The 24792-nt window shown below is 43.4% G+C and overlaps 1 protein-coding gene and 1 long non-coding RNA gene across 6 annotated transcripts; one reads left to right on the top strand and one right to left on the bottom strand.

The window, feature by feature from the left end:
• Positions 1-79: 79 nt before the first annotated feature.
• Positions 80-24790, bottom strand: crebbpb (CREB binding lysine acetyltransferase b). Of its 5 annotated transcripts, none has more exons than XM_028411983.1 (31): positions 23931-24790; positions 17684-18306; positions 15210-15377; positions 14594-14846; positions 13637-13750; positions 12812-13051; positions 12605-12701; positions 12351-12488; positions 12146-12263; positions 11793-11967; positions 11625-11687; positions 11309-11430; positions 10974-11162; positions 10481-10843; positions 10100-10273; positions 9781-9928; positions 9290-9408; positions 8952-9191; positions 8520-8608; positions 7608-7718; positions 7415-7471; positions 7224-7301; positions 7057-7124; positions 6687-6837; positions 5376-5522; positions 5166-5279; positions 4805-4970; positions 4433-4600; positions 4022-4183; positions 3467-3748; positions 80-3372 (listed from the first exon to the last, which is right to left on the bottom strand). In XM_028411983.1, the coding sequence occupies exons 1-31, from the start codon at positions 24013-24015 to the stop codon at positions 1078-1080; spliced, it is 7317 nt and encodes a 2438-aa protein (XP_028267784.1). In that variant the 5' UTR covers positions 24016-24790; the 3' UTR covers positions 80-1077. The 5 variants fall into 5 exon arrangements, with proteins under 5 accessions (XP_028267784.1, XP_028267787.1, XP_028267786.1 ...); XM_028411986.1 differs by having other exon boundaries at positions 7608-7688; XM_028411985.1 differs by having other exon boundaries at positions 9781-9925.
• LOC114439815 (uncharacterized) lies at positions 16109-17803 on the top strand. The gene is made up of 4 exons (XR_003671092.1): positions 16109-16214; positions 16840-16890; positions 17502-17582; positions 17701-17803. It is a non-coding gene; the product is annotated as an uncharacterized LOC114439815 (long non-coding RNA).
• Positions 24791-24792: the final 2 nt, after the last annotated feature.

Genomic DNA, 24792 nt, shown 5'->3' with positions numbered 1-24792 from the left:
TTTCATTTTGGCTCCGTTTTTAATATATATTGTAGCTCTAATTTCCAAGTTTCTCCAAACAAAAGAATTTGAAGGAGAGTCTGTGGCACACAGGTTTATTTAACAATATGGTATATAAGTACGAAATGAACCATTTGAACCAGTTTGTACAGTGAATTCATTCATATTTTCTGCATATTTACAGTACTGTCCAGCTGCATGATTACATTACAGAATGGTTCATCATCAATTCAAGTTAAATCGAGAGAAAATGATGCACAAAACTCTCTCTGAGCACAAATCAGCAGTCAAACAAGTTAATTTCCCACCACAGGCAAAAGAGGTTCAGTACATAATGAGAATTTATTTAGACTGAAGGAGAGACAAAGCAACTTTTGAACATCTGCAAGACAAACACTGGGCCCAGGCCAGTAAAAAAGAAACATTCCGGCACCTGTGAACATGAACAAGCTTCAACGCAGGCTTCTCTTTACACCTGCATGTCGTGTTTGGGTGTGTGCAATAATTCCTAGATCTATACAAATACGTTAATCTCCTTTAGACCCTGCAAACAGGAAAGAAATTAAGGCTTTCCTAAAGGCAGTCCTTTTGAAAAATGGCATATTAGAATAAATTAGCCAAGCACAGAGAAACTGAGCAAGAAGTGAAACCTGGCAAAAAATTCCCAGACAAATAATTTTACAGTCTTCTCAACACAAATAAGATATTAATTTGCAAAGGTACAAAATAAAAAAAAGGAATAATAAAATGAAATATTTTTTGTTTTGAGAAGTTTTTTCTTTTTTAAAAAAGTCAATACCAGAGCATAACAAATGAAAAACAACTTAAAACAACACAAAGACCAGGGCAAATTCTTGCAAGGCTGGTCTGAACCAAAAATATATTCTTTGTGTCTTTGTTGTGTTCTTTTCAACAGCAATTATTAAATCACTCTGTTGTACGAAAAAGTAGTCCTTGGTTTAAGGAAAGTTCACAGTCCGTAGGCCTTGTAAGACTTGGTTGTATTTCTTTTACATCAGCACTTACAAAAATTTCTCAGCTGAAAAAGGAACAAGGCCTTCCCTATGTCTCAAAATGCTACAATCCTTCAACAAATTTCTCTAGCGTGTCCCCTGTTGTGTCACCCACCATACCCATGTCATTACTTAACCCCCCTCGGTTTGGTGTGTTAAGTTGCGGGAGCATGGCACTCTGCTCTGGTGTTCCCATGTGCCCCTGATCCATGGGGCCTGACATGGGACCTCCAAGGCTGGGGTGGGGAGAGCTGGAGTGGAGAGCACCATGCTGGGGAGATGGCTGGGGTTGTATCCGTGGGGAGGGACTGGAATGAGGGGGCTGCTGTGAAGGTGGACGGGGTGACTGCACTGGTGCTGGAGAGCGTACTTGGTTTCCCAGGGTGTTTGCCATTGTCTGACCAGGTAAGTGAGCTCCTCCCTGGCCTTGGCCTTGGAGCATGTGAGGCTGTGGACTCATCGAGTTTGCCTGTGCTGGAGAGCCCATCTGCTGCTTCATCATCTGCTGCTGTTGCTGCTGAAGAATGCGCTGCTGGAGGAGGTTCTGGGGCCCATCCATGCCCATGGCAGGTTGGCCCATTTGGTTAGTGGGTGGAAGTTGTCCCATAGGCCCTCCACCTCCTTGCATAGCCATTTGAGCCTGCATACGGAGCTGAGAGTAGCTTGCTGGCCCCGGCTGCTGCTGGGGGAACTGGCCATGGCCTTGAGGCAAGCCCCCCTGCTGCTGCTGTTGTGCCTGCTGCTGCATCTGCTGAATCCTGAGCAGCTGCTGTCTGCGATACAATTGAGGATTGCCATTTTGGGCAGCATTCATCATCTGACCTTGAGGCCCCATGGGCACCATGCCCTGGGGCCCTGCCTGCTGTGGAGGCTGCTGTTGAGGTGCCATCCCAGGCCTCTGCACCTGGTTTGCCATGGCTGCCATGACTTGCATTCCTGCCTGTGGACCCAGCATGGCTTGGGGGTTCTGCTGCTGAGCCTGCTGCTGCTGCTGCTGCGGCGGCTGGTTAGCCTGGTATTTGGCTGTCCTCTGTTTAATGAAGGCAGCCATGAGATGGGGGTTAGATTTTAGGATGCTCAGGACTTGCTGTTGCTGCTGCGGTGAGCTGGGAGATTTAAGTGTGCGCAGTAAATCCTGCAGGGCGTTCGGAGCAATGTTGCCAGGCATGCCCCTGGGCATGTTTTGTTGCTGTGGTGACATACCCTGCTGTGTGGGACCCTGGGGAGGCATGACCCCAGGCATTTGGAGACCTTGTTGCTGGGGCATAATGGGCCTCTGCATGAGCTGGCCCTGCTGAGGCATTGGGGTTCCCTGAGCCTGCTGAGGGGGCATGGGGCCTTGTTGAGGAGGGACCTGTTGATGTTGATGACCCTGGGGATTCTGCATGGGATTCTGCATCCCTGGACCCCACTGGCCCTGCTGCATAGCCTGCATCACCTGGGGGCCCCGAGGCCCCTGCATCATCGACATCTGGCCCTGCATGGGCCCCATCATGCGTGGATGGTTCATGGGCATCCCATTCATGCCATAATTCTGCTGCTGCTTAGCCTTTGCTACCATTTCAATCTGCCTGGCAACTTTCAGGGCCGCCAGCAGTGGCTGCTGTTGCTGCTGCTGCTGCTGTGGAGGCTGAGGCTGCTGTTGGTGGGGCATGTTAGGCATAGGAGACTGCTGCTGATGAAGAGGAGATGACTGAGGCCCTGGTTTACCTTGTGGCACTGGTGTTGGGGGCTGACTGTTGCAGCCATTATTGGGAAAGCCTTGGGCCATACCGGCAGGGTTTGGTGGTTGCTGTTGTTGGGGCTGGTTGGGCATTGGCTGGGGAGTCTGGGGTGTGTTAGGCTGCTGGACAGAATTTGGGGTTTCGGGGGCAGCTGAGGTAGGTGGCGATGGCATGGGCATACCCCGTCCAGCCATGGTGGCCATTCTGCGGCGCATCATTTGAGCCTGCTGGAGCCTGTGCTGCAGTTGCTGCTGACGAAGTTTGTGCTTGATGTTGAGACAGAAGGGAACAGGACACTTATTCTCCTGACAGTGCTTGGCATGATAGCAGCACAAAGCGATGAGCTGCTTGCACACAGGACAGCCACCATTGGTTTTGCGCTTGCAGCCTTTGGTATGCTGAACCACCCTCTTCATCTTCTGGCATGAAGGCAGAGAGCAGTTGGCATTGCGGCATTGGCAGGCGTGGACTAGAGACTGGATGCAGCGCTGGATGCTAAGACGGCGACTCTCTTGAGGGCTCTTCGAGGCCTCTCCACCCTGGCTGTTGCTGTCATCGTCTAGACCCAGACCCCACTTCACCATCTGGTGCCCATGGCCCTTAGTGTTGTAGCAGTTAATGCATAGGTCGTAGTCCTAATAACAGAAAAGAAGACCATATCAAGCTTTGAGCTTGCAGATTCAGATGAAGAGTACAAAACATGTAAGCAAATGTCCTATTAAGTCTTACCTCACAAACAGTGCAATGCCAGCGAGTCTCCACATGGTGCTTGCACTCATTGCAAGTATACACAAAGCGGTCCTGGCCCTGGTTGTGCAGCTCCACCAGCATGCACATTGTACTCCATTTGCACCTTCTCAGTGAGCTGAACTCCCAGTGCTTGTCTCTGGCTAAAGTCAGAAAGGCATCACGTCCATCCATCAGGTCAGAGGTCAGCAGAGGATCAGGGTCCATGATGGGTGGCAAGGTGTTAATGACTGGCCCAGCATGGAGGTGGATGACAAAAAATACCTGCCAGCAGAAAGGAAGGGGAGGGATGTCTGTTAGTTGTCAAACAGTGTTGTAACAAGTTCCCGACTCTCAATCCATCTCATGTCTCAAGATTTTTCAACTTGAGATGCAAGTGTTTAGACAGCCAAGTTGCATTGAGAGAAAGAAGCTGTTCTGGAATTATTGTGACACCCACAAAGTATGAAATAAATAATGTAAACAATGAATGGAATGGCATTTAGTTATGGGGGAATGATGTGCAATAATCTGTTACAGTCTGTAGAGCTTCCCCACCTCCTTATGCTTCTCCAGCGTGGCATAGAGCTTCTGGGACAGATCATTGGCTACATTTGGCATCCCAGGCTTTTTCTTATTGGCTCGGCTGACACTGCTCTTGTTCTTGTTGGTCTTCTTGTTATTCTTCTTTTTGGCATTCTTGCTGTCAGCGTGGGCTCCCTAGCAATACACGGACATTGACATTCAGACAAGCAGAGATTACACAACAGACAAGATGAGATTATGCAATTAAGATGGGTGGTTATACAGTGCCAGAGTAGCTGCTGAAAGCTTTTATAGAATGAGGTCTTGAAGATGATAACATCTGACGTGACAGAAACCTTGGCACCAGGTTGCCGATTTAGACAAAACAAGATCATTTACTTTATTTAAAAAACCATAGTAAATCCACAAATCCATTTGACTCACCTCTGTCATCTCAGAGGAGGCTGTGTTCTCCTCCTTCTTCCTTTCCTCCTCCTCCTGCTCCAGCTCCTTGATGCTCTCCTCAAGTACATTAGGCCAGAAGTCACCCTCAAAGTATGGCAGCTCATTGGCACTAGTGAGCCGGTCTTCTGTTGCCTGCTTGAAAATGTCCTGAACACAAATACAAGACTCCTATCAGGTAATAGCACAAGAAAGTCTCTACTGGTAATAACATTACATCACAATTTCAATGTGTGGATGAGAGGACGACACACCTCTGATATGTGACTGAGAACTTCCACAGTTTTAAAACATTTCACTTGTAACTAAGGAAGGCTTCAAAAACACAGCACCCCATGGTAATCCTTTTCCTACCTTGTAGTCATGGATGATCCTCTCCGCAAAAGCCTTGTCCAGCATTTTTCTGTACCACTCTTGGAGCCTTTTAGGTTTGGGGATCTTCTGATCTGGAGGGTGGCAGTGGAAAATGTAGTCATCTCCTTCACTGGGTGGGCAGGCCCAGATGTGACCTGTCACATACCTGTTCAGGAAGAAAAGAAATTGACAGCTACTTAGCAATTGCAACGTTTGCCGTTTTAGTTTGAGTAGCCACCGAAGGTGCTGTATCCTTTCTGTTTATCGGTTTTAACTAGGGGACAATGAGCTGGCCTCCTAACACATAGCTTAAATGGTGTTAAATACTACATTGTATTGTATTGAATCAATTTCTACTCACCCAAGTTTCTTCACATACTCTATGTAGCCTATCAAAATCTCATGGTACACTGCAGTCCTTAGCAAACGTGGTTTGAAGAAGTGAATACTATCGAGGTATGATATGTAAACCCGTCTGAAAAGCAAAGATGAAACAAATTAATCTCTAACGTCGAAAAAATAAACCAAGAAGATTTGGCAACAAGAGTTATTTTGCATGCTGTAGTTTTACCTGGTATTTGGAAAGGGGCACTCTGAGCCATACTCCTGGACATGCATACCAAAGAAACAAACATCGACACCGTCTATTTCCTCAAATGCAAAAAGTGCTTTGGTTCTGTAAGGGAAGCTCTCCACCATCTCGCCTGAGTCTACAAACCTGTAGGAAAAGGAAAGCATGTTGAATGGTGTTTTAATGATGGTGAAACATCTACTTGATCTGTTCATGTTACTCGTTTTAACAATAAACTGCATTCTAAAAAATCATCAGCGTTCAGAGAGAGACAAAGAATCTGGAAATTCCAACAATAAAGTTATGAAGTAAGGTTAAGCAAATGTATGGCTGATATCTCAAATCAAATGTTTTGAAAATTTTCTATTATAAGCCAACACCCTGGTCCGGTTTGAAGTCTGGAAGCAGACAGTAAAAATACATGTCCAATCACATGCAGCTAAACAGCTATTTGGATGTAGGAAGGATGTAGCCTGTATGATTACCGTATTTTCCAGACTATAGGTCGCACTGGAGTATAAATCTCATCAGCCAAAAAATGCGTAATGAAGAAGAAAAAAACCATAGATAAGTCGCACCAGCGCTCCAGCGTAAATCACTAAGTTTTTAGCGTAACGTTGCCTCTTGAATTCCTCTTAACTTAAGTGGTGCGGCTGCAGGACAGAGTGAGACACACGCATTTCAACAAGTTCTCACGCAGAGAAATGATTAGCTTCACCGCACAGAAATTCCTATAAACATCCTGTAAATGCGTAAAAGGCAGACTACTGTGCGCTATAGCTGTGTGGAATTAGCGACCTGTCGGCCTATCGGCTCAGCTGCAAACACACGTTCCATGAACGTGCACGTCACCTATGCTCGGAATGCAAAGTGTGGACAAGCTGGAGGTGGAAAAGAACCATCAGGAGAGGGACAGAACAGCTACCATTATATTTGTAATGGGACGTCGGGACACAAGGCTAACTAACTGTATATTTTTTCATAGATAAGACGCATACCCAGCCAAAGGATAAAAAAAAGTCCGGAAAATACGGTAGTTCATTGGCTGATGCTTCATATGCAGTCACACTTTAGTATAACATACAATGCTGACTAATTGAGTCACCCCAAAACGTCTCTGTGGAACATGAAGATCTCACATGTATTCATTTTTTTTTTTTTTTCTTTTTAAATCAGAGTATCAGTGGCGTTATGTGGTATGGCATGTCAAACACAAAATCAATTTGTACTTTGAGATGATCTGCAAGATTAGTCATCATGTCCCTGGCTATCTTGACTAAAAATGTGGAAAAAGTAGGTGGGAACACTTACCTAGACTTCATGCCAGGCTTAATCTCCACATTTTTGTCAGAGCTGGCCACCACTCGCACAAACACCTCACCGGCCTCTGGGTGGTTTTGCCTTTTCAAGTACTTGTTCACTCTGTCCTCAATATATGACCCCAGCTTTGTAGACTGCAACCCTTTACAGACAAAAGCGCAATCAAAATCAGTAAATTAGATATTAAATTATATTTTTTATTTATACCAAATGTTTTGGAAATTTTCCGAGTACAGTAGACCAGTAGAGAGACAGTAAAAACTTGTCTAATCACATACAGCAGGGTTAAACCCTGAGACCTTTACATGATTAAACACAAAAAACTGTCAATAACTAACTTCAACTGTTTTATGTAACTTACTTTTGGCTGAAAACTTGTTTTCCTTTCTTGTTTTGCCAGACTTCTTTAGACAGTTTTCACAGATAAAGCTGGAACAATCAGACAGTTTAGTGTCAAACCACAATAATTCGGCAAATAAACAAATTCTGTGAGGTTTGTGCAGACTTTAATGGCAGAGCAAGACTTACCCCGTTGGCCAAATGACGTCGTAGTGCAGCACACAGATCTGATGCATCTTTCGTCCGCAGTCTTTACATTCAACAAACCTACAAACACAAACGTGTGTTTTTTGTCTGTGTTTTTTAATAAGCAGTAAAGTAGCTTCACTGCCATCATACAATACAAAACAATTCGAAACTACTATGCAGGTTGTACTCACGGTTCTGCGTCTAACATGTCATTTTTCTTCTTTTCAAACTGATCTTTTGATATCATTCTGCACAAAAAAGAGACAAGCAAGTTCATTTTGGCTCCTCTGACTAGAATCCCCTTCCACAGAATAAAGTCCAGACTGGGAAACAGCCTGGTAGTCTCAAAGATGGTCATCAGGACACCAAGACCTTGAAACTTACGTCTGTGGCTGTGCCGGATCATCCCCCAGGGTCACACTGTTGCCCTGGATCTCATTGAAGCACTTCTCACAGAAGTGATACCTGTCGGCAATAAGGCCATATTTGGGTGAACTGCAGCCAGCACACACAGTAGCAGCACAGGCAAACCGGCGGTACAGGTGGCAGAATGAAGAGTGAACGGAGCACATGGCAACAACCGAGGACGGAGCATGGGCAGCGGACAGACAGAAGGACACACACACAGGCAGAGGTACAGGTTAGTCACAACTGAAATGGTCATGATCCAGCCACTCTCATTCAAACTGGAACAAAAAAAGAGGGAAACTAAATGCTATGTTATCAAAAGTCGAATGACTGTTCACCAACCTCATGCCGGAAAATGGAAAAACTCATTGAGACATTTATGACAGCAACATGCATTATGAGCTGGTGAATGGATGATGATTATGTCAGGGGAAACAGATAAAACAGAGGGAGGATGTAAAAACAAACGTGCACTTTTTTTTTAAGGAGAAAGTGTAACATGAAGAGGATTTTAATCCATAGGACCTGTCTAAATGTGAAATCAAATATATCATTCTAAGAAGTCTACTACATTCTCAGAAACATGTTTTTCTCACTTCAAAGTTGCTAAACCACCGCATCATTCAGCACTATCTGTGATGACTGTATTGGAATGAAGTGAAGATGTAGTAGCACATTGTGTACAGCAGGGGGTGCTTAGGTGCTGGTATTCTGGTAAAAAAACCAAATGTGCGAAGACAACATAGGGATCAATTATACAAGTGCTGCTTGTGCACTTTATTTGCCTGGTCCTACTCATGTGAATTAAGAGCACTGTGGATGCGCTGTGTTTGTGTGTCATTACCCGTCCCTAACCATCAATGTAGTATACACAGCATGCACTTTTACCTGTTCTGGTAGCTGTAGTAGGTACCATCCCTGGAGATAGTGCACAACTGTTTGCCATAGCAACACAGTGTCTGGGGTGAGAACTCGTACTATGGGGGGAAGAAAAAAAAAATCAAGTTTGTACCTCATGTTGAGTTGACAGTCATATTAGTATAATAAAATCAACGTAAAAGTGTCTTAAGTCATTTTAGCAGAAGTAATCTTCATCCATACTAACAATACTTATAACAATTCTTAAGAACCACAGCTGGAATGATGAAATAATTTAACCATGTACAGGTTCTTCACAACCTGGCTCCAAATCAGCAGCACATCCAAAAATTTAAATAAATAGCCATCAAAACTAAACCTTATTTAGCAATGTTTCCAAAAATCAAATCAGTGTGGGTTTTGCCTTAGTTTGTGTTCTCTGATCACTCTCTATCGTCTCACCTTCCTCCCACAGCAGTAGCCCAGAGCCTGCATGACAGGATCGATCTCTGCTTCAAACACCTCTGCCAGCTTGGTGCAGTACTTGTAGACACGGGATGTTTTACGGTTGTACAGCCAGGCGTTGTTGAACATAAGCCACACATCGTCCACATACTGCCAAGGCTCCTGGTACTGGCCTGTGTCCAGCTTACGCTTGATGGTGGACAGGTCAATAGGATTCTTCACTATGTCAAAGTAATCCTATAGAAGCAGAAGCGGGTAAAAACATGTATAAATGAATCTGCAAGTTTTGTAAAACTGCCATAAATTTATACATGTACATAACTGTGGACACTCACAGGGATACCCAAGAGCATGGGATCTACAGGTTGTCTAAAGGGCAGGGACTCTGGGTCTTGCCGGTAGAGGGCCTCGAGTGTAGGCATTAGGGCTTGTCTCAGTTCCTCTGGCTTGAAAACTGAAAAAAAACAACATGTGTGAATACATGCCATCTAACAACTTTTCTTACAGGAGACACACTTTTAAATTCAGCATCATATTAACAAGTTCTTGATGGTGATGTGACATCACTGCTTCAAAAAGTTAACGCAGAACTGGACTTTTGAAACAGGATTATTATCTTGCACTTAAAAAAAGGAATGGCTCAGAAGTGGAGGGTTACAGAATAGGCTTAGTCATACTCAGGAATCTAGCGAAGTGATTTGCAAGTCTGACAGTGGACAGTAGAGCTTCTGCCTAAACTATGCTGAAGGTGGAAACACTAGCCACCAAGGATTTTCTGTCCATATAACTATACGCAGAAATGTCCAAATGAGAATTATGTTCATACTTTTTTTGCGGTTCTGAGGTGTGGAAGTGGTCGATGTACTGTTAGCTCCACTTTCCTCCTCTTCTTTGGGTTCTGCCTTCACCTCTGGCTTTTTCTCCTCAGTTTCCATTGGTTCCTGCTTTGGTTCTGCTGCATCTGGTTCCTCCTTCTTCACCAGAGAAGGTTTGGTTTGAATAAACACAATCATTATTTACAAGGTGGTGACATTAACTTTTTTTTCCCATCAGAACTGGTTGTGGTGAACTCAAACAGCAAATGCTTTCCAGTCTGATCTGAGAACTACTGTTTACTGCATTTCCATACAATATGAAGTACAAACCTCCACTTTTATATCAGTTTGCTTCTTCCCAGAACTGGTGTGCTCTTCTTCATCCTTTACTTCAGGTTTGGCTTCAGTGCTGCACATGTCAGGTAGGGCCTGCTGGGAGCTCAGCTCAGCCACAGAGCCTGGGGTAGGCACTCTGTTATCTATACTTGCTGCTGCCTGGGACATCTTTGAGGGACATAAGAGATCACAAAGCTAATCAATGTAGGAATGATAATTGATAAAGAAATACACTAACTATGATTCAGAAAAACACACTAAGCTGTGAGTCCAAAAAAGGCATTTTCTGGTTAAACATTCATTCACATGCTTAATGGAAGCTGCTAAGGGCATAAGCAAGCTGCAACAGCGTTTCTGTAAGAACTACATTCTCACCGGTGTGCTGGGGTGCTGTGCTTGCACTGAGGTGGGTTGCTGCATCTGGCTGGAAGGTTCTGTTTGGGGTTGCAGGGGTGTGAGTGGGTGGGAGGGGTCAGGTGGTGTGCTCATGGCTGAGGGGGGACCAGGGAGGCTACTGGGTATGTGGGTTGGGGTGGAAGAGGGCCCCCCTACGGAGGCAGGGGTGGATGGCTGTGGTGGCACCTGGGCCTGCGTGGAAGCAAGGTGCTGCTGCTGCAGATTGGCAGAGGCATTGGGTGGAGGGGTGGTACCCAGGGTGGGCTGAGCTGTAGGGCCGCAGGGCAGCTGGGAGCCAAGGGAGCCCAGTGCATTCAGAGGGAGGTTAGAATTTTGAGGCTGCTGGAACAAAGAGGGTACCACTATTAGCGCACATGTTTTGAATAGCAGGCGCCATTCTGACACACACAAGACTACACTTTAGAAAAAAGCGTGCATAGGGGCAAAGTTTCACCGTGGCACGTCGCCTCACCTGTGCGACAGCAGCCTGTGACATGGCTGATCCCAAGCCCATATTCACATTCATAGCTCCACCTGCAGGCACTGGAAACTGGCCCTGTGGCAGGAATTGGCCTTGACTGGCTGGCTGAGATGGCATGTTATTAGCGTGGGCACTCATCATGGTTTGAGTTGGAGTCATCCTTGATGGAGACATGCCCATCTGTAAAGTGGAAAGATGGAAGCAACCAAATTATTGCCAGAAAAATAATCTGTATCTAAATGGAATGTAGTAAATGAAAAAAATAGTAGTAGAAGAAGACACAAACATCGAAAAACAAGTTAAAAATCTAGAAGAAAAGTCAATACCGCTGGCACGGAGCTCATGTTCATCTGCTGTGGATGGTTCATCGGGGAAGGAGTTCTAGCTCCCATGGGTGCCTGAGACATCTGTGCATTCTGCATTGCCATTGTGTTATACTGATTGATTCCTAAGGGTGGACAGATATACATATATATACCTTTTTAGGATAAATTCAATATTCCATGCTCCAATGGGCTGGTGGAGGAATTAAAGCAGCTCAACAACATCATGGTGCCATGTGGTTGGAACAAAAAAAACTGACAAAAACTAAACCAGTTTATGTAAAAATTCATGTTTGGCAAGTAGAGAGTGAACACAGACCTTGGGGCACCTGCATACGGTTCATTATCTGATTTGGCATGTTCGGCATGGATGCAGGTCCATCTGAGAAAAGAGAGTGTGCCTTTAACGTTGCTCTTAGATACAGAAATATTAAAACTACTCAGGCTTCAACTGAAAACTGACACCCAGCGTTTATATATCACTCACTTGGAGGTCGAATGGCCTGTGCAGGTCCCATGGTATTGGGTTGAACCATACCCGTCTGCTGAGATCCAGCAGGGCCCACCATGCCAGGCTGTTTCTGGAGACGAGAGCGCCTTTTCTCCTCCAGTTCCTTCTGGATCTTGTAGATTTTTTCTGCCAGGAAGTGGTAGTACTCATCCTACGGAGAGGAAGAAAAATGTTTCACTATGAATAAAGTTGATTTGCCAAGAAGAGGCAAAAATGGCAGAAATTCTAGTTCAAAATCACTGAGGTCACAATGAAAGGGCACTGGGTTTGAAAATAACAAAAATAATAGTGCAGTAATAAAAACAGAAGTGGGTGTTTTATGTAGTTACCCTGCTGTTTGCTGACTCATACATGTCACCCTCAACCTTGCGTGCATATGCCACTAAGTTCTCCATTCGCCGGTCCTTCAGGGCTGCAGGGTCTGGGGTGGGGAATATGGCTTGTACTCTGAGGAAAGAAAATACTTAAATCACCTGACGCACCACCACAGAATCTGTCCATCTATAAAGATAAGAGCTTCATTGTTGGACTTACAATTTGTGCACCAGGTGGGTGCGCAGGTCCTGAGTGACATGTTCATGCCAGGTCTTCCTTACCCCTGAAGCAGAAAGGGGTGCAGCAGCAGGCAAGTTTCCCATGCCTCCTAATACTGACCCATCAGGCAACAGCTGACTGCAAGACAGACACAAATTTGCATGCATTATATTTATTGAGACGTGCAGTAAAAATAGGACGACTTGGCAGCAAAGGCCTGGCTTAAAGAAGAAGAGAAAGAAAAGAAGGCTCACTTGTTCAGGGTGGAGGGTAGGGAGGAGTCAGAGTGCATGCCAGTCTGGTCTGAGGGGGTACTCATGCCTCCTGCCATCTGGTTCATCTGATTAGTGCCTGATAAACACACATAATCAATTAGGATGCTTTTAAAGTGCTGGTAGCATTTACACACAGACATCTAAAAAAGCAGTGAAGTTTTATTTATTTTATTTTTTTATTCATACCTAGTTGGTTCATATTCCGCAGCTGCTGGTGCTGAGGGCCCTGGGGGTTTTGTTGAGCTGCACCCTGGCCCTGTCCGGGAGACTGGTTCCCATAGGGCAGGCCCAGGGCTGCATAGGCCCTCTGCATGGAGCTGGGGTCAATGTGAGTGGCACCACTGTTAATGGCTGTGGCACTGGGCTGGCCAGGTCCAACTGTGTTGATGGCATTCTGCAGGCTAGCACCAGGGGAACTTAGCATAGCTGCAGGAGAGAAGATTAAAAAAATAAGTGATTTGGTAATATTAAATCTTTTTATTTATATTATGTGTAAATTATTAAACATACATTCCTAACAGTATATTCATTAAAAAAAACATATTGCAGCAGTTTTATTTTGTGTGAGGACAAAGGGGATGTTAGATGGAGGTTTTAAAGAAGTTCTTTAAAGCCTCCATCTAACATCCCCATGCAGCTCCCTGCTGTGTTGCTTGCTGACAGGGAGCATGCTGCCTCTGTGGGGGATTTAAATCTGTCATAGGGCCATTTAACCAATTACAGAGCACGCTGTTCCAAGACCCTGCCCCCACACATAGCAGAGCAACGGAGCCCCTCCCATGGGTGTCACATTACAAGGCCCAGCCTTTCTAGAGGAATCCTCTCGCTGTCTGCGCTCTCCCAGTCAGCGAGCCAGCACAGAGATATAGCAGGAAAACAGCCTGCAGGTGGCACCACTTCATACTGTTCACACACACACACTTGAGGCTTGCTGACTGCTTTAGGTTTTTAAATCCAAAACCATGCAGGATGCTTCTTTTTATTTTATGAATGCATGAGATGAGTACTCACGCTGCTGATTCCTCTTGTCACTTGCATTCTTCAAAGGCAGGCAGACCGGACAGTCGTGCCGTGTACAGTTCTTCCAATGAGAGATGATCTGTCTGGATGATGCACAGTGGGCAACTAGAGGAAAATGTTTAGAATCACAGGGTGAGGTGTGGTGACATGTAATTCATGACACACAAAATTAAAAAAAGACTAGAAGACTATGAATTAATTTATATACCACAATAAAAGCCAGTACAAAAAGCTAGTGGCCCTGAAGGGGAAAAAAATACAGTAAAATAAATGGAAAAGCAATTTGTATGCCTGCTGTGAAACCAATAACTCATCCTTGCATGGACGGTCAGTGAATAAGTCTTACAGTTTGAAGTTCGTAAACCTCTGGTGACCTCCTTACTGCTCATAGCTGGAAGAGGGAAGCTGCTGTTTACCAGGGTTGATGATGAAATGCAGCATCATGACAGAGGTTTTAAAACAATTAAATTCATGTTTGTTTTAACAATGGAGCAAAGTTTCTCTTTCTCTCTACCCTCTCTGTAATATAACTAAAACTAGCTGGAACACTTTGCACGTCATGCCAGGTGCAGTTTGATAGAAACTAGTTGCTTCTACATGAATACCTCCAAGAAGGCAACAGATGCGTGTTGCCGTCTAAAAGAAAGAAAAAAAAAAACATCGACACCTTCACAACTGTGTTTTCATGTAGCATGTAAACCGAACAGCCTGTTAGTGTTGCTCACAACACAGATGGCACAGTTAGCATACCCACTTCAAATCTAACCTTTTTTAATTATTCAGCTATTGAGATAAGATGATAACAAGATAAAAGGTTAAATGGTGACACTTCACTCACAATAAAGCATCAGTTAGCACATTCAATTTCTATTAACACCTTGTGGTCGGTGCACAAGTGAACACCCTCAAGCTGGCTTTTTCTCCAGTGTTTGCATCATTTTCACTCACCCTCGCAGAACTTGCCCGCCTGGCAGTGTGTCATGTGGTTGAGTACGTTCTTCATGGTGCGGCAGTGGGGCAGAGTGCAGGCCCTCACTTCCCCGTTAGCCTGTTCCCGCCGTTGGCACTTGTGTGCATGGAGCAGCAGGACCAGCTGCTGCTGAATGAGTTTTCGCTTCTCGGGGTCGGCCGTCGGGCCTCCTGATACGCCACCAGCATTAGGGACCATGCCCATTGACGCTACCTGCTGCTGCATCTGGGACTGTAATGGTGCAAATTTACAGATGTTACTCTTATTTTCTAGTGTGACGAGAGGTGTTACTCAAAATACAACAATATACATACTAATTCCCAGGGAGCTGACATTCTCTAAAGCTTTTGACTGACTTCATTTGCTGCTCCTCAAACAGATTTGCATGGCACCAAGCTCTGTTCACTTTGTGAACGAAAGAATCTACTCTGTGCTCAACACATTACATAAAACTCAAGTGGACAGCCAGTGTTTCCCATAATTCACCTTAGAAAATATATTTTAATGTATTTTATTACATGGCATCTTTTGCTGCTGGGTGCAACATGTTGATATTATGGATACAGATTGTTTAAAGATCACACTGACACTTACCATGTTTGGCACACTACCAGCTCCCTTCAGCTCGGCAGGGAACTGGGGCAGGTTGTTGGAAAGAGCCGTCTTGTTCTGAAGTTGTTGGGCATTGACCCCCGTGGCCCCCATCTGCTGCACTCCAGCCTGACCATACTGTTGGGCAAACGGTGCTCCTGACATCGTCATCTACAGAAGGCATATACGGGCAGGGAATGGTTACAAGACTTGCAACATACCATCACAGTAAGTTCATCTTTTTTTTTCTCTGCAAATAGCAAAAGGTTGCCCCAGGCCACCTTGGAGGTTCATCCAACGATGGGCAAACCAGTTGGCCTTCTCACTTACAGACTTGCTCTTGCCACCAAAAGCTTGCAAAAGCAGAATAAGCCTGTCAAATGCTCAAGTGCAGATTTATCAATAATATAAAAAAACTATGTGTTGCGATCAAATCTTTCTCTCTCTCTCTTAAAAAAAGCTTAGCACTAATGTCTTTCGTCTTCATTTCGGTCATTAATGATGTTTTGGTGTATTTTGATCAGAAAAAGTGCCACAGAGATTCACCTTGCATACTTTTCGATATGAGCTGTTGTAGAGTTGTTTAGCAGCTGCATCTGCCCTGCATGCAAAAAACTGCTTTGGAACTCTGTAATCCCTATGATGTCTTGAAACTGAAACACTACGCATTCTTGTTAAAGTCATTTATTCCCATCTCTGACACTCAGCATGAATCCATGTGCTGCCTTTGCTTTACCTCCTTGTGGTGACCAAAGCAGCAGCCTGCTTTAAGAGAGAGAGAGAGAGAGAGAGAGAGAGAGAGAGACCAGCTTGCACAACAGCTGAGCAGAGCACTGCACTGCTGCCCGCCCCTCCCCCCCAGCCTGTGCAGAAACACACAGATGCTTGCCTACTGCCACTCTCTCATTCACACATTCAGCCTCCTCTCGCATATGGGTTCTTCCTCTCGGTGCGCTGTGCTCATGGCAGAGGCCAGTCACCAGGCCAGAGAACATCACCGCTGCAATGGTAAGCTCCCAGTGTTTCCACTTCTGTTAGTATGAACTAGTTTCTTTTTCCTTTTCTTTATCTTACACTCAGATTAGCAAACTTTCAGCAGATTGGAATATACTTCCCTAATGTGGATGGGATCTTTTTAGTTTCACTTTTCTCATTTATGCTGATGTATTGCTTACATAATTTTCTCACAGTGATCTTGAACAAAAACACATTCATCAAACTGTGCAGCAATTATTTTTTAAGGCTATGGTCAAAAAAATGACAACACAACTGTGAGTTCTACTCTGTACTTGGTCAGTAAGAAGGAACACCAAATAATCACACAACTACTAATAGGAGCCCTTTAACAGCCCTTGGACAAAAGACTCACTAACATGGCTTTTGACAGTAATAGAAGGTACTTTACAATTCATGGACATAGTAACTTCCCTGTTGTGGTATACGTCTTTCAGTAAATTCATCTCAAGGATTGCTCACACATCAGTTTCTAGATTATATGATAATACCCTAGTTGTGCATATAAGTATTAGAAACAGAAACCTTCCAAATGTGTGTTACCATTTGTTCATTAATATGTTATTACTTTCGCAATTATGCTGAAAACAGTACTAAATATTACTCCTCTTCTAAACAGAAAAGCCAACATATCAGAGTGCGGCAGCCTGATTCTCTGATGGCAGCTAAGGTAAATATGACATGAGCCTGATTCTGGTGTTTTCTTCTGACCACAAGCTAACACATACATAGTACTCTCAAGCTGGTCTAAATCTGAGTCTTCCTTTAACTCTATTTCATTTTCTGAGGTTTCATCAGAGCATCTCAATGTGATGTAACATTATTTTTAAACAGGCTCAAACAAAGCAGTGACTTTTACCAATGTGATCTGACAACACCGATCAGGCAGGAAGGTGTCTATATGGGAAAACAGGGGCATGTTTCATGTGGTGATGTCTGCTGAAATAATCTAGTGAGAACTAGCCTGCTGGTTTAACATTGGTTTCCTGTCAAACCACAAAGCCCTGAAACTCATATGCGATTGAGAAACATTATCGCACATTGAGCACTTCAAAGTCTGTGACAGGCAAGATATTGTCATAGAAATACAGCCACCAGCAGCCCAACATGGAAATGATCATTCATTCATTCACAAACCTATCATCACTGTGTACCATGACTCAGTCAACAAGTCTCATTGCTTTTGTATGTCTGGGGCTCATTCACAGATTAGTGAAGCAAAGGAATGCAGTAATATACACATCAGCATTAACTGACTGTGAAACTCTCTCTTTGGCCAAGACCGCCCAAGACAGACTGATGCACCTGAGTGCAGATTCAACCATTTCAACTGACCCAGGAAGAAGAACAGATCAATACACGGTGAGAGAGAATAAGCTCCTATAGCTCAGACAAAACATTCTGAAGCACTGAGTAAATAAATGTTTCCTAGTGGGACTAATTAATTGGAATGTTCACCTTACCTTATTCATGTTTCCAGCTTGCTGGGCATTCATCACATTGTGTGCACCCATCTGTGGCCCTCCTTGGGTGAGTGTCTCTGCCAGGGCGCTGCCTCCAACACCAGGTCCAGCACCCACTTGTGTCCCTTGCATGCCTTGGTACTGCATGCCAGGCCCAGGTCTCCCTCGGCCTGCTGGTCCCATTGCTCCATTCATCACTTGTCCTGCCTGGCCCATGACACCATGGCCCTGTCCACTGTTCATCATGGCCTGGTTGAAGCCCATGCCTGTATTCCCATTACCTTGTCCAACTGAAGCACCTCCTTTATGGGCCTGAGGAGACTGATGATTAGGAGAACCCTGTCCTAGTGGGCTTTTACCCAGCACAGCACCTAGCTGGCTTCCCACCATGCCTCCTTGTTGGGGGCTGGCAGAGTTGATTCCACCTCCCAAGATGGAGGAGCTTCCTGGTCGCAGCAGCTCCGACAGCTGTTTGTGCTTGGCTGCAGCATCAGGAACGATTGAGTTGAGACCAGGACCTCCACCGCCTGGGCCACCATTAGAGGACATTCCCATTGCCAAGTCTCCATTGGGGATGAGCTCATCTGGAAGGTCATTTTCCAGGTCAAACAGTGACACGAGATCTAAAAAACAAAACACAAAAACACATCACCACACAGTTTCATTTCAAATCTACCAATTAAAACACGAGTAGTATTTTAAACCTGCGACGTGATGTTGGTGCTACTATAAGCGTCCGCACATGCGTGGTATCGCCATTTACTCTACTTCCTTTGCCAAACTCGCTTGTGTCATCTCTCACTATTAATGTATTTACTTTAAAAACCCAAGTCTTTTTAAAGACTATCCCATCTCAGCCCTAACCAGTTATTTTTTATCTGCAAGGCTGCTGTTAACTGCTCTACATTTTTCACCATACTGCAACACAACTACGCCATGATTAACACATACGCACACGCACACTCTACCATAAAGTCATAAAATAAAATCTGCATTGCCTGCAAAAATCTTAATTGTGTATTAAAGATCATGTCCAAGTCCCAACTCTGATTAGCCCCTGAAACTATAGTCTCTCAACATAGCCACACTCATGCATGCGCACATGCACACACATTGTTATACTGCATCCTGCACAAATCGAGGATGATTTGAGGCTATGTTTATCAAACACTGTGCCAAGAATAAAGGATTGCAAGGCAAAGCAGGCTCAGGTCTCACATTAACTTAACGTTGGGCGGTTAAGTGGGTTGCACATAACCACTGGTTCAACTGCATTGAACCAGCTTTGGGGGGGCCTAGCTTGCAAAAGGTTGAGAACCCCTGCCTTCAGGCTGGTATTTAACAAATCAGTAGAGTAGAAGCACATGTTTGTATGTGTCATTATACACATACATACACCTATGTGGTATGATTGCTGTCACTGTATGGTCTGGCTCAGGTACCTCTACAGTTCAGTTAGCGCCAAAGTTGCATTACCACTCGTATCTATTATTATCTATTATTGCATTCTTGTGGCTGTGCAGGACAAAAGTTAGCATGTACACACAGATTACGGTCCAAACATCACGCGTCTGTGCCAAGGTCCTTCACGTGAGTATCTATATCAGCCAATAAACATTTCAACAAGCACAACAGACCCACCCACGCACACGCCTAGCTTAATGTCTGGAGCCACTGGGTTGTTGAGGCTGGAGAGAAATCCAGCCAGTTTCGAAATGAAACACGACGGCAATTAACAAAAGATTAAATATTACAGCCTCAGGCTTAACATGAAACATTTGAGCTGTGCTTAAGGTAAAAGAAACATGTCATATTACAGCACAAGACCTGGATGGTGCATAGCTGAGAGTAAACACCTGCTTGTTCAGCAACTAAGACTGAGAACAAACAAATCTGTAATGCCAAAAGCTTGATGACACTGAATGGTGGCTTTTATCAAAAGGTTCAAATTATGATATTATGATCCAGTAGCAGACAGTCACATGCTAAGTAGTGACAACGAAAGCCTCCAACAAATCAGAGAATCCCAATAGTCGAGTGAGACTATTCTCACCTGTGTAGGACACCATGCTACTGGCTGTAATTTACCCAAAGAATTTCAGAAGTCACATTAAAATCTTCAATTAGACTCTTGTGTCTGGAACATAATTAAAGGCTGTCCAGCAGAATGTTGCTTCCCTGCTAGAAGCAGAAGAAATGGAAACAGTATGCCCCCTCTCACTCCTGTGACAGATTGAGCAAAGACACAAGGCGATCACAGCAGTGCAAAACCGACAGATTTATATGACACAGTGCCAAAATACATGCAGCAAAATCAGCTAGGACTTCAACAAACACACAACAAAATACTTCACATCACAACTACCGACATGCCAAGCTGTGGGTGTTAGCTTTCCCTACAAAAACAAACAGTTGTTTGACCTATACCGAATTCAACACTTGTATTTAGACAATGTTAAGTCTGTGTTTTTCTATATACAGTGACTCTTTAAGAAAATAAATACATTGCTCATGTGAACCAAACATCCTTGATCACGGATCCTTTTGGGCTAAGTGTACCAGTTTATTTTCACAAATTACAAAACTTTTCCAGACTTTTACAGTCAGTGTTATTCAACAAAATACATTACAACTTCTAAGCACTAACAAATTCAACATATGTGGTCAAAGTTTAAGAAAACGTATTTTTAAAGCGAGGAAAACGTGTCCCTGCTTTTTTCCACACACTTGATTGGCAGCAAAATTGTAAAACTTTTAATATGGTGTTTTATTGGAAGAACTTTGATGACTTCAAGATGTACAAAATTAGTGGCACACAACATATGGAGGACTGGGGCTGCAGTCATTTGCAGCCACGTCTTTATGAAAACCACCAACCATCCTGAGAAAATGACCAAAAAAATTTGGAGACGGACAAACAATCTGAGAAGATGAAAATTCATCTCTGGAAGGCAGACGTGAGATCTAAATAAATGAAAACTTTTAAAGTTTTGCACCAGAGGATATTAGCATCCCATGGATGTGTCTTGAACTAAGATGAGGATAGCTGGTTGCCATCCAGTGCCACCTACCATTGGTCTTAATCAGTTCCACCTCAGCTGAGACATTACCCAGCTGATCTAGAGTATCGTCTGCCAACGCTTTACCAGGCTTGTGAAAAGTATATTGCTCTGTACTTTTAAACATATACTAATTCTAATGTTGCTTTATAATGATTAATCAGTGGTTGGTAATCCTGCACACAGGCCAGACAGAGGAGAAAGAAAGCCCGCTAGGTGAGCAATAAGATATGAGCGGCTGCTCGCCCATGGTGCTGACACTCCCATTCAACCATACAAATGAAAACAAGCCTGACACTGGCCTGTGGCCAAAGGCACAAACACATACTGACATGACACTTAAGCACCATAAAAAACTGTCACATATTAACATAAACATCATAGACTGCTAATCTGTGCCTGTGAGCGTCAGTCGGTTCGTGCACAGCAGGCTGGATGTGGCAAAAGGAGACATCTTTGCTATCTGTGATACTAGCAATAACAGAAATAAGATGCCAATTATAAATATGTTTCAGAAAACCAAATAAATTATGGTACATTGAGCTTAGAATTAAAATAATGATTTAAATATTGGCTCGAACTGAATTTTGAATTCAAATATTTACTGAAATAATGTTGACATGTGAATACCAATCAATTTATTGAATTCAAATACTTGATTTTGTAAAAAAAAGATAAAAAGTTACGCAGAAAATCTTGAAATTTGAAACCAATTTTAAAAAATATTTCCTATAAATTTACTGTTTGAGCAAAAAATATATAATGTAATAAAATAAAAAAAGATCATTCATTGTTTTGCTCAACACAGATTTCATCAATTATCTGCATCCCTTGAGTATACTTCCAGGGACTTCAAAGACGGCAGGTCCACAGCTATGCCTTACTGAAGGCATGTGTCTGAGTGCATGTCAACTGAGACAGAAAGGGCTTCTGGCAGCAGTGGGGGAGGATACCCAGTGTCAGTCGGCTTTAAAGCCCAGCCAAAGATGAGCCACAGGGTCTGAAGACCGAGGACTGTCAGCCTGCTTGATAATGCAGCCACCGAAAGACTCCAAGAAAGGACTATCACCAGTCTACATGTACTTTCCATAAAATGAGAACTAAGAAGTGGTTTCCTCCTGCAGGTTGCCTGGTGTTGCCAGTGCAAGTACCATGCATAAAACCATTTCAAACATAATATTAATTACAAATCCTGATTACAACCTTGATTCCAAAAATGTTGGGATGCAGAATACAAAAAATGTAAATAAGGCTAAAACTTTCGAGTATGCCAGCAACACAGTTCAAAAAAAGTGACAAAGGCAGAAAAATAAATATTGTGTAAAGCTTAACAGAGAAAAAGACAACCTGCTTGTTATCAGCACACACCTCAAAGCCACTATCATTGCATTAGTGGCACAGGTTACTTTGAACAACTTTATGTGATCATTAAATTTGAAGACAGAAAAAGCTATTTGTTTAAATCCTTGGAAATCACATCACCTGGGTGAATGAGAGTTTTCACAAACATGACAAGTATTGTAGCAACATACCAATAAATAAACAAAGTCTGGAGAAAAGGGTCCAAAAATTGTCCGGAGCTGCCCTTTCTCAAATAAAGAACACAGCAGGAGACCGTCTGTGCCAGATGCTGTTTGGTTTAGGTGAGGATTGGAGCTTGGCTAAAGCATGCAGGAGCACCCTCATTCATAATGATGCCTTTTTCTTATAGTGATAGCAGGACTACATGCACTTAGATACATCTACAATATCAATGAATCAGTGGAAAGCAACACAGAAGCGAGAGTGTAAGGCAGCTGCACTACAAGCTATGGCATCAACATGCCCACTTCTCATTGTATCTACCAAGACCGTTGCCTGTTCTATTCACTCTTGGGCTCAGACATCTCTCAACTCATGTGTCTGTCAGTGATGCAACACTGAGGAAATCACTCATTTAAAGTTGAGGCTTGCGATTGCAGCTGAGGTCTTCCCCAAACACAACTGTACTGTAACTTTTACTAACTTTAGATTCTATAGAACAGATTCTTTCATACAAGCGGTAAGAATAATTATATGCACAAACATTTCTTTCAAATAATTTACTGTTGAAATTAATTATATTTTCAATCATGAGGAGAACAAGCCTGACAGACAAAGGCAAATCTTTATATGCTGAACTCATCACATCAACTAAATGCAGATGGGAGGATGATAACAACAGATCAAACTTCTGATATTAATGCCAAGGGGTGGCACTATAAAGTCACTACACACTGTGCCATGTTTATAAAATGCAAAACTTTTTGAAATATTGTCACTGTCTTTTTAATAATCTGACTCTTCCAGTGAGCAAAGTGGCTCTGCAGGTTGGACTGGTGATATAAGACCCAGACCCTACGGCTCCTTTCTAATACTCTGCCCAGCCATAGCAGCAGGTTGATCCTAGCTTAGGACTACATTATGTTATACATATATTTAAATGCCACTATGAGAAACAGGCAGCAGAAGCATTTTAATGAATGCAGAGTCCAAAATGTAACTTTTCATTTGGCTGAGTGACTAAAAAAAGCTGATGCTTCAGTGGCAGGCTGCCTATGATGCCATCAAACCACACAGGTTCAAGTGTTTGTGCCATCAGGACTCTGAAAAGGTTGTCAAAGTGTCAATGAGCAAGAGCATAACCCAAATCATCACATACAGAGGCACCAATTTCATCTGCGTATCTATCATGTTGGAAGAAATTGAACTTGAAAATATGTTAAGAATATTTTTGTCCATTCAGATTTATAATTTGTGTATCAAGAAAGCACTTCTGTAGACGTCCAGCTGTGAGTCCTTTAGGTTATAAAAAAAAAACAAGCACACTTATGGGTTTTAAAGTTAACTTTTAAGCTGCAACACTGGAAAAGTTGGCAGCAAACTCTGCCTGTAGCAACTGCAATCCTCATCTGATGGAAATGCAGTGAGTTTGCACTTTTAAAAGACTAATTGCTGTTTATAGTATTAGTCAAATGACTGTAAATTAAGTCAAAACACTCCAATAGCAACTTGAACCACAGTTTCTCCTGTGATATTTCCACAGCCTGCTGAAGTTACTTTAGCATCCTTTAGGTGGGTGTATGCAGCAAGATAGTATTATACTATGCATTGTTGTTAATCGTTATCTCTGTCTAATTGTCACATATAAAACAGTGTCCCGATCTTACCTGGGCCATCTGATCCTGAGAGAGGTGAATTAAGCTTGGGTCGCTTTGCAGTAGGGGGTCCGACTTCCAGCAGATTGTCAGCCATCCTGGTCGCCAAATACTATGAATGGATGGCGATGCAGAAAAATAACAGCAGGCTCAGTCCCAGTCGTCGGCTTCTGGTTGGTTAATAACTGGTAACTTCTCCAAATGTTACACGTAAAGGAGCAATTTAACAGTTTTTTTCTTCTCTTGACTGGCAGACTGGCGAAATGCTGCCTGGAGAAAAAGAATTTCAAAAGAAAGGCAACAGCGCCACGCTTCGCCGCCGAAGATCACCCCATGATAATCCAACACCCAACACCCACATAATTATCATCAATAATAACGTCCAAAAAATATTTCACTTGGAGAAAAATAAATAAAAATCAATCATAAAATATTATACAGAGCGTAAGCAAATCCCTCTCTCCGCAGATAGCCGGTTTCAGGTATGTACAGAATCATTTTTTTCGCAGTCGAAACAAGCGGCCATAAAATCTAATTTTGGCTTAAATAAAAAGATCAAAATTCAAAAAATATTTTCTATGAGGCGAATTATTTTTCTCGTCGCTGTCTCCCGGTAAATACAGCGTCTCGGGACGGAGATACGGCGAGAAGCGGCGCTCTCTAAAAGGGAAATCAAATATACAGTGGGCTTTCGAGACGATGAAACCCATGTAACCCTCACATGTTGGCATTAAATCTCATCGGAAGAACTAACGCCTCGATTTTCTACGCAAAAAGAGCCGTTTGAGTCCGGTCTGGGTAGCTCCAGTCGGTTTTTAAAATTAATGCTCCCCCCGAAATCCCGATTCTGAGCCGCGTCAAGATGGCGGCTGTT

The sequence above is a fragment of the Parambassis ranga genome, chromosome 8 (assembly GCF_900634625.1).
Source record: "Parambassis ranga chromosome 8, fParRan2.1, whole genome shotgun sequence".
NCBI lineage: Eukaryota > Metazoa > Chordata > Actinopteri > Ambassidae > Parambassis > Parambassis ranga.
The sequence above is the reverse complement of the archived record's forward strand: the minus strand, read 5'-3'. Positions and strand labels throughout refer to the sequence as shown.